At 47.5% G+C, this 9,709-nt stretch overlaps 1 protein-coding gene across 1 annotated transcript in view; it reads left to right on the top strand.

The window, feature by feature from the left end:
- Window positions 1–9,039, top strand: part of ENOX1 (ecto-NOX disulfide-thiol exchanger 1) — a 239,110-nt gene extending 230,071 nt beyond the window's left edge. The window contains 3 exon segments of the mRNA XM_015427201.1: window positions 3,591–3,693; window positions 7,594–7,679; window positions 8,908–9,039. Coding sequence (XP_015282687.1) covers window positions 3,591–3,693; window positions 7,594–7,679; window positions 8,908–9,039 — 321 coding nt within the window.
- The last annotated feature ends 670 nt before the right edge of the window (window positions 9,040–9,709 follow it).

The raw sequence follows: 9,709 nt of genomic DNA on the forward strand, positions 1-9,709 counted from the left end.
CAGGAGTTCCACAAACGATTCCCAGGCAAACCGGGAGGTCTCCCGGAAAAACTCCCGGGCTAGCCGGGAGGGCTCCCGGAAATTCCGGGAGGTGGTGGTTAATGGGTATTTTTGAGGGGGCAGTATGTCAGCTAGCTGCCATTGTCATTCCGGTTCCTGTTCAGTCTTTTTCTTTTCCTCCCCCCCTCGTTCCTTGTTTCCTTGAGTTATGTTTTGTAGTCAGCGGAACTCGCCAAGGTCGTGCAGCTGGTAGTAGGAGGAAAGCTTCGCCTAGAGTGTTTTGGGTATCTAGCCTGTGAACTGAACCTGTGTTGATATTGTAGAACTGTTACGTTCCCATGCAATGGGCGCGAATTGTATGTTCTATTCCCGCCAGCGGGAAATGGGCTCATTGGTCCTGACCTGGTTCAAATGTCTATATTATGCCTTCCCTGGTCACCTGTAGTTATTCCTAACAATGTCCTGTTCTGGTTAAACCAACGCTTTGAAATAAACCTTGCTTTGTGCTTAAACGTGGAGTTATTTTGAATGCTTGGGATCCAACAGAAGGCGGCATAAATTCTAAATAAATAAGTACAATGGGTTCTGCTGCGCAGCTCTTGTCGGTTGGTGTCTGGGTCCCTACGCTGGTCTTCCCCAACTCGACTGACACGCTTGTAAACTAAGCAGCCTGTCCCTTCTGTCATCTTCTTCGGGGAAAGCAAGGCTCGTAAAAGCCATTGCACCAGTGACCTCCTGTAAACCTTATGAGTTCGTGACTTTTGCAGCCTGTGTTCTGCTTCTGAAGCCATAACTTTTTCTTGAGTTGGCATCATTTGTCACTCTTGCTCTAACATAAACTGGGCTCCTGTGCCAGCTTTCCTTCCAGGCAGGGAAAACGTTGTTTGATTTACCTTCTGTCTCTAAATGCAGAGTGCTGTGAAGCACACAGAGGTATTCCTATTAAATGGGCTTTGAAAAGCTGTTGTTGCTGACCACGCACACGAAGGAACCTTCCAGTCTCTCTCTGCAAAACTAGAATGATTTCTCTTCCATGGAAGCACTAAATCAGACTTCTGTTTCCCATATTTGGGAGGGGGAGAAAAGTAGGAAGGACAGACCTGGAACACACCCTACTAATTCATCGTTCTCTTTACCGGCATGATTGTTCTCTTGAGGACTGATGCTTGGAAATGAGAAAGGTGAATTTTTAAAATAGATAAAGGTGTGAATCCCCCCTGTAGTGAGATTCATTTTCTCCAGCTTCGTTGAGGTCTCCAAGCCTGGTTTCTCCTTACTTGGAGCTGCAGGCAAAATGAACCTGTCCTCCTCCTTCTCTACCCTGCCCCGTGAACTAGATCCAGGGGGTACATAAGGACATAAGAAACGCCAATGTTGGATCAGGCCAAAGGCCCATCCAGTCCAACACTCTGGGTCACACAGTGGCCAGAAATACCAGGTGCCCTCAGGAGGTCCACCAGTGGGGCCAGGACATTAGAAGCCCCTCCCACTGTTGACCCCCCCAAGCACCAAGAAGACAGAGCATCACTTGCCCCAGAGCCCCTTGTGTCTAATAAGTTTCCCCCCAGCAGAATGCAGCCCTTCAGTCACACATAGCAGCCCACTAAGGGCGCTATAAAGATGGGGTCTGCTTCAGGTGGGGTGGGTATCAATTAAGGTTGCCAACCTCCAGGTGGGGCCTGGAGATCTCCCATTTTTACAACTGATCCCCAAACAAGATCAGTTCCCCTGAAGAAAACAGCTGTGTTGGAGGGTGGGGTGCATGGTGTTGTACCATGCTGAGGTCTCTCCCCCTCCCCAAACCCTGCCCTCTCCAGGATCCCCCCCCCCCCCCAAATATCCAGGTATTTCTTAACCCCGAGCTGGCAACCCTCAATTGAGAGTCTGGCAGGATTAATAAGGAAATGTCTTCATCAAGCCACTCTGCTTCTGTGTCCTGAACACTCTCTGGCCCTTTCTGCACCCGTATTTTGCTTCGGTTTCTGAGCACATCCTATTCTTCCATTCTGCATTCCCTCCAATTTTCACTTTGTGTCAGGGCTTTCTCTTGTTTCTGCATTTTTTAAAACAGGAATCTGCATTCAGACCACTTCCAGCACACTGTTGCCCCACGGCTACCAAAACTCCTTTTGCCACGATTCTTTGTTTCCATCCACTTTTGAATCGCTAATCCTTTCTCAATTAGAATTGTTTTTGCAGGTATTTAAGTGCTGCCCATTGCCCTCCCTCGTTTCCGCCTCTCTCTCTTTAGGTTGACGTTCCCTCCCTGTTCTATTTTCTTTCCTTCCTTCTCCAAAGACAAAGGAGGATGTGTCCTCCTGCTCAGGCAAACTTTCAAAAAGCCAGAGACAACATAAGAAGGGATCAGTAAATATAAAGGACTAGGGGATTCCCTGCTCCCTATTGTGTCAATCTTGCATGTGGGGGGCCGGGATTCCCCCCTCCCTCCCCTTTCTTTTTGCAGAATCACGAAGGGAGGGAGGGGTTGGCAGCCAGTTAGCTCAAAGAATGCTTGCAGATGCAGAATGCACACAGAATACACAAATAAATAAACCGGCGGGGGAACCAGTACAGAGGGAATGTGTGTGACTGCCAAGTCAACCCTTAAGGCTTGACTCCTCAGATTCTCTGGAGCAAGCGGTCAGATTGTAGAAAGGGCCTCTGTCTCTGCTGAGTAACTTCCTGGTGCTGTTCGCTTGTGCCCATGAGTTATTCCCCCTGTCTGCTTTCCGAGCTCACTCAGTTCCACAAACATTGTTACAGGGTCAGGGTGGGGAGACTGCTGGATCCCTGGCTGGCCACACTGCATTGGGGGGGGGCTTTTCATGCCTGCTCAGTGGTGTTGTTCCTAGTGATAGCCATTTTGGTGGATGATTGAATTGCTGAGACAACTTGGATTTTGCAATAAGAGGTCACAAATATGTCAAGTTTAAATTCACTGAGACTCATACAGGACATGATGGGGCAGCTGTATTTGCTATGCATGTGTCTGCTGTGTTCTCGTATAAAGCGAAGGGGGAGTCTCATTTAAATCCCATTACTTTGGTCCTGAGAAGGAGGTCTGGGCAACAGCAGGCTTTTCAGCGGAAGCATGGTCAAGAGGACCGTTGTTGCCAGAGGCCTTTGCTGCATCTGAGCAGTTCACTTCCTACTGAAAATGTGTTTGTTGCCATCCTGCCAAAAAAAAAAGTGACCTGTCTATATCTATTCATGCTACAAGAATGGTGAATAAAAGAAATGTAATATGCTCTCAGCATTAAATTATTATTCTTTGTCTTGATTCTGAAATCATCTGTGGCAGCAGTCAGACATTAATTTCATGGGCTGGGGAACCCTCACATCCAAAGAGCCTCTCCTTATTGCTCCACCTGGGTCGTCCTCAGTCATTTCCAATGAAGGGAAGACAACACTGACGGTCCTTACAATTGGGAATGCAGAGATTCAGGAAACAGATCAATACTTTATAATTGTCTTGCTTGGTTTGAAGTAATGATTTTTTTATAGAAATAAAGAATGCTAGCAATACGTGTTCGCGTGGATGAATCCCATGTAAGCACCTGTTTATTTAGTTTTGTTTTAACACTTTATAGGAAATCAATGTGATGACAGCACCATTGGTCAACCAAGACAGAGAAAAGAATTCTGAGAAGCGAAGCCAGCCACTAAAATCGGAGAAGGAAGCCCTGTTGATTGGTAAGGGGACTCTGCTCCATTTCGGATGTGGAGAAACGTAACAGTTTTTTACTTGTGGAGAGAAGTGTCTTTTAGGATGCAATGAGGGATGTAATACAGTCGGGACCTCATGATCTGTACACATAGATCTGGAAAGTTACACTGGACATTTTTGTCTCTCCTTTGTTTCTGACAGAGTTTGTAGTTGTTTTTCATTGTAATATGTTTTGGACTAAGATAATTAAATGTACACTAGTATGAGTCAAACTTAACAACTGTATTTGTATGTATATTTACCATTTTGGATCACAACATTGCCAGTGGTGAGTCAGAGGTATTGGTGCTCTGATGAGCTATCTGGAAAGAGTTTTCCATTTCTGCTGTGGAGCTAAACAAAACAGTAATTACACATGGTTATATTGGATACCCTCCTGCCAACCTAGCAGTTTGAAAGCAATTGCAAGTAGATAAATAGGAACCACTACGGTGGGAAGGTAACAGCGTTCCATGCGCCTCAGTGTTAAGTCATGCCGGCCACATGACCATGGAAACATCTTTGGACAGTGCTGGCTCTTCGGCTTGGAAACGGAGATGAGCACCGCATCCCTAGAGTCAGATTCGACTGGCTTTCGAGCAAGGGAAACCTTAACTTTACCTATATTGGATACCAGAGGAAAAGAAAGCTCTGTGGTATTAGTCATGGACATTGGACTTCTAAGGAAGCTGTACCAATACCAGAATAACAAGAGTGTTTTCATGGACAGCTGATTAGCAGTCATGAATTTAGGAGATTCCCGTGCAAGAGAACTGTGATGGTTTGCGCAGGAAAGCAGAGGTTTCTTTTTTAAAAAAAAATGCTGCTTGTTTCAGAGAATCTGTGGGATCAGGGGTTCATCTTCCCTGGAGTGGAGAGCTTACTGGATTGGCTGCTCTGATTGGCCAGCATCTAGGGTTCCCTGACCCCCAGTCTGGGAGGGGGTGCCCTGATTTTCAGGGTTTCTGCTGCTGCCAGCCAGCTGGCCAGTGGGGGAAGCCCCACCCCCAAACAGCGACATCCCCAATACAGTGATTTCACGTGAAAGTGACATATTTGCAGCAGCAATGCTCTGGTTTGGGGGCAAAACGCCATGGATTGAGCCCAATTTTAACCATAGAGTTTGCCCGAAAAGCAAAGTGTCGCCCCTCGACATCGCTGATGCGATGACATCACTTCCATGTGACATTATGATGTTGGGGACATCGCCACCCACTCTCAGACCATCCCCCCCCCCAATCTCCCCCAAGAACAACATCACACTCCCAGATTCAATTCTGGGATAACGTAAACAAAAGATGATTTATTGAACTAAGAACAAAATATGAGGTTGGTTATTCTGTAACTGTTTAGCATAAAGGGACTTGTAAATATGTTGTTCAAATGTATCACACACACTGTCAGTTTTAGTCCTTAACATTCCACCCTTACAGGAATCTCTCACGTAGGCGACCACACAGTTTAATCTCTTGGTAAATTCAGTTTCTTTAAGAACTTTAAAGTTTCACTATATATGCTGCTCTCTCTCAGATCCCACACAGAACTAACTGAACTCTCACTGACTGAACACCAACTGCCCAATTCCAACTGCTTTTTCTAACTGACTTTCATAACTGACTAACTGACGCACACCCACACAGATTCACTTTAAAAACTCCTCCCACACGGTCATCCACCAATCACAGCATATTTCTCTCTCTCAATCACTCTAGTCTGCTTATCACCACACTTCAACCAAACATTTAAAGGCACACACACTCTCATAAAACAAGGAATCATTACAGTCTCCAAGAAAACCAGATGGTGTTTGGAGAGACCTCCATTGATGGGCACAGAATCCAATGAACTCTAGTACAGCTGTGGCACTACAAAATGGCAGGAGTCCTCTGATGCCTGAAAGATAGTTCCTTGTGGCCTGAGTTTTGTACCACCAGAGGTGGGGGGTTTCTGTGCACAGAGGACCAAGCCCCTTCCAGCAACCCCTGGATCACCCATGCTCCCCCACCTGCAGTACACGTACAGCTCTGTGTGCCTGTGGTTGCGCATGTGTGCACACTACAGTTCCATGAGATGGCAGAAGAAGTGCAGGAAATGGTGCTGGATGCAGAATTCAGCTTTCTCAGCATCTCCTCTTTCAATCAGAAGAGGAAAAGATTGTTGATCCCCAGTTAAATAAATAAATTAAATAATGGGAGCTGTCATGATAAACATAAAAGTGTGGGGGGGGGAATGCCTCATTAGATTTCTAGGGTTTCCAACCTCCAGGTGGGGCCTGGAGATCTCCCAGAATTCCAACCAGTCTCCAAACTACAGAGACCAGTTCCCCAGGAGAAAATGGCTGCTGTGGAGGGTGGAATCGGTGGTATCTGTGACACACTGAAGTGCCTTTTCCCCCCCCAGACCCCAGGCTCCCTGAGTCCCATCCCCAAATCTCTCGGCATTTCCCAATTGGGGGGTGGGGGTGGTTTGGGAACCCTAACCGTTTCCGTCCTTGTCACGGTTACAGAAGGTATTCTTTGTACAGCTGGCAGTGTCTTAGAGACTGCAAAGAAGAGAGGCTGCGTGAGAAACCAAGACAGCTGCAGGGGGGAATGGCGTTTTTACTTTGTATAAAGTCCTGAGACTGAGGCACAGGGTAGTGATTTCAGATCATACTTTATTAGTTAAATGGAGAATTTGAGATAACTTGCAGGACCCACGTCCCGCTTATATTCTCGTTCAAACCACACCCAACACACATACACACACTCCCGTGATAGGCTATACACAATACTACTTTCACTCACTGGTTACCTTTAGGATCCGGACTGGCCGATTGCGAGTCCTAGGATCCTCTGTTTCTATTGTTGTCGGAAGCGAAGCTCAGCCGGCCATGTGTGAGCTCAACGGCGTGTGCAGTCTCACTTGGTATACAACACCCCTCCCCCCTAGGTCCAGATCCTCCCCTAGCAAATATAGTCCCCGAGATAAGGGGGCTTCTGCCACTCCCTAGTGGAGCGGCGTACCTCCGGGCCAGGGCCGTGTTCTCAGGTGCTGTTCTTGTCAGTGCTGGGGGAGACACCTCTACCTCTGGGCCCTCTGCAGCAGCGGGTGTGTTGCACGGCTCTTGGTTGCTTGGTGGCTCCGCGGTTACACTGTCATTGCCTTGAGGCAGAGCGCTTGGCCGGGGCCGCGTTGGGGTGGATGCCTCGGGTTCTCCGGGGTCTGGGTTCTCGCCTTCACTGTTGTCCGGGTCTGCGGGGAGGAGACAGTGGCATAGCTGATCTATGTGCCGTCTCAACAGTTGACCATCTTCGCTTGAGACCTCGTAGGAGAGCGGCCCTGTCACCCAGACGACTCTGGCTGGAATCCATGCGGGACCTGGGCGAACACGGGGTCCCCTGGAAAGAACCCTCGTGGGGCCTCCTGATCTTGTGCAGTCTCGCTTGGTATACAACACTTTGCTAGCTAATCCAGATCAAACACAATACAGGCTGAAATTATAAGGAAAACTGGAGACCGTACAATTTGAGATATAGTAGAGATTCCAGATTGTCATGACAAGAACCACTGAAGGAGAAAAAAGGCAGCAATGTTGTCATTCCAGCTCCTACAATCATGCATTAATAAATCAAGCATAAAATTGGGAGTTGAGACAAAATTCTTCCAACTAGTCTTTGTTTTGAAATCTCCCTCTTCATCTTGGTCACTTGGTTATGAACTGCTGTCCTTCCCGGAGACAATTAATTGTGTTAAAATGTGATCTTCCTTTCCAATTGTTTAACAAATAGGAGAGTTGTAACTTGGAGGGAAAGCAGGCACTGTTATGTGGAAACCCTGTTTCGTTCTGGTGTATTCTGTTCTGCCTCAAGAAGCCTTCTGTTCTTTTTGTGTTTGTTTCAATGCAGGTATCATCTCTACGTTTCTTCACGTCCATCCGTTTGGAGCTAATATAGAGTATCTTTGGTCTTATATGCAGCAGTTGGATTCCAGGGTTAGTTGAGTTCCTGTCATTGTATCAAAAGTTGTAATTAAAAGTGTTGTGAAAAATCTGGTTTTAATAAGCTAATAATGGGCCATGGGGTAACCAAAATGCAGTGTTGGAGGAAACCTCTAGGTTTCTGCTCGTGGCTCATTCCTGCGGTGTGCTGCTACTCCCCCTTGTTCTTATTCTCCCACCAACCTCCTCATCCACAAATTGGAATTAGAATCAGCCTTCCGACTTGGCAAGAACTCTGTGGCTTCAGAGCACAATTACTGGAGTAGCTGAGCTAAGAGCCCCTCGTGGCCTCCAGCAGGCAGCCCCCCGTCGGGACCTTTCCTGGTACGTTACAGGGCCAGTCTGCCGCAGCGTCCAGTTTCTACTCTGGTGCCCAAATCCTAAAAGTATTTTGCTGACCCATCTTCGGAGACACACACACACACACGCCCCAGCAGGGGCGACCCGACTGCCCAGTGGTGGACGTGCTGGAACTGACACAAGCCTCCCTGCCTTCTCCATCACCCCAGGCGGCTCCTAAGTCTCGAGAGGTCCCTGTGACCGTAGAGGCAAGAGAGCATAAAGCTGGACAGCTTAACTATGTTTTTAAAAGGTACCCAGAGGGAAATCTCAACTCACCGCATGCAGAGGATTCCTGGTCCCCAGTGGCCCATGAGGGCCTCCCCAGCTCTCAAGGCAGGGGCCTCATTTGTCCAGCTGGCCATTCGGAACTGAATGCAGAATACTTCCCCACACGTTATTTGTTGCTGTGTGGTGGAGGCTGCTGGAATCGACAACCTCCTTCCACCACAGGTCAGCATCCCATCTCACCAGCAGCTGGCCCTGCCTTTACAGCACTCTCCCCTGTCCAAAGGAGCCCTGGTCTCTTTAGGACTCCCAACATTGTGCCTGGAGCTTGCTCACCGAACCACCCCACCCCACCCCTGGGGTGCCTGCTCTCTTGCCCTCCTGAAGGCCCATCTTTTCTGTGTCGCCCAGCCCGAGTGGATCTTGGTGCCACTGAAACAAACAACTGTGCCCACATTTATCTCCTGCTGCTTCTGTCTCCATCCTTCTCTTCCTTCTGTGGTCTCTCTCCATCCCCCAAAGAGATTAGACACCGAGAGGGCCTTGGTAAAATGTCAGAGCCCAGTCAAGGGCTGGGCCCCCCACATTCAGTGTGTTGGCAACTGAGTTCACAAAAAAGTCTTTTGCTGTGTTTGTCTTTTGCCTCCTTTCCTAGATCTCTGCAAACGAAATAGAAATGCTTTTGATAAGGCTCCCACGCATGTTTAAGCAAGAGTTCACTGGGGTAGGAGCAACGCTGGAGAAGAGGTGGAAGTTCTGTGCCTTCGAAGGAATCAAAACGACTTGACCCCAGACAGGAATGGAGCTGTGCGGGGAAAAGACTTCGTGGGACCGGGCAGAGCAGGGGCCAGCCGAGGACGCCTGGAAGCGAGGGAGCTCGGACTGGCCTCCCTCTTTCCAGTATGCTTCAGGCCTGGTTTTAGTTGCATTTGTGATGTCCTCTTGTGAAAACGTAGTCGTGTGCTGGTTTCCAAAAAGAAAAAGAAATCTTCTACAATGTGACAGGTTTGTTTCCTATGAAAACTCAAGGAAGGAACGACAATGATGTTGTTATTTTTACAAAATATGCTCCATCTAAGATTAGCTCACTGAGCAAGCCGGAAGAGTTCCCAGTTGCTAAGCTCCAGCAGTGTAGGTGTCCTACGTAGTAGATTTTCCTCAGGTTCCGTTCCTGAGAGTCCTTCCATTTAGGGTTGTTTTTTTTTAAGGTGATTTAACAGTGAGAGAAAATATACCAAAAGCCAACTTGAAGATGTGTCTGAACAGTTATTGTATTTTGTAAATTAAGTTATCTGCTGTACCAGGGACTTTTTTGCCTTATTGCTAGAGGTCTGAAAACATGTGAATGGATTCTTTGAGAATGCTTTATCCAGAATATTATTTTTCTAATGTAACTATTCTCCATTCTAAGTTCATTTAACATGCATACCGATTTTCATAAACATGTAAATAGCCAG

The sequence above is a fragment of the Gekko japonicus genome, unplaced genomic scaffold, assembly GCF_001447785.1.
Source record: "Gekko japonicus isolate JY-2015 unplaced genomic scaffold, Gekko_japonicus_V1.1 scaffold1011, whole genome shotgun sequence".
In the NCBI taxonomy this organism is placed as follows: Eukaryota; Metazoa; Chordata; class Lepidosauria; order Squamata; family Gekkonidae; genus Gekko; species Gekko japonicus.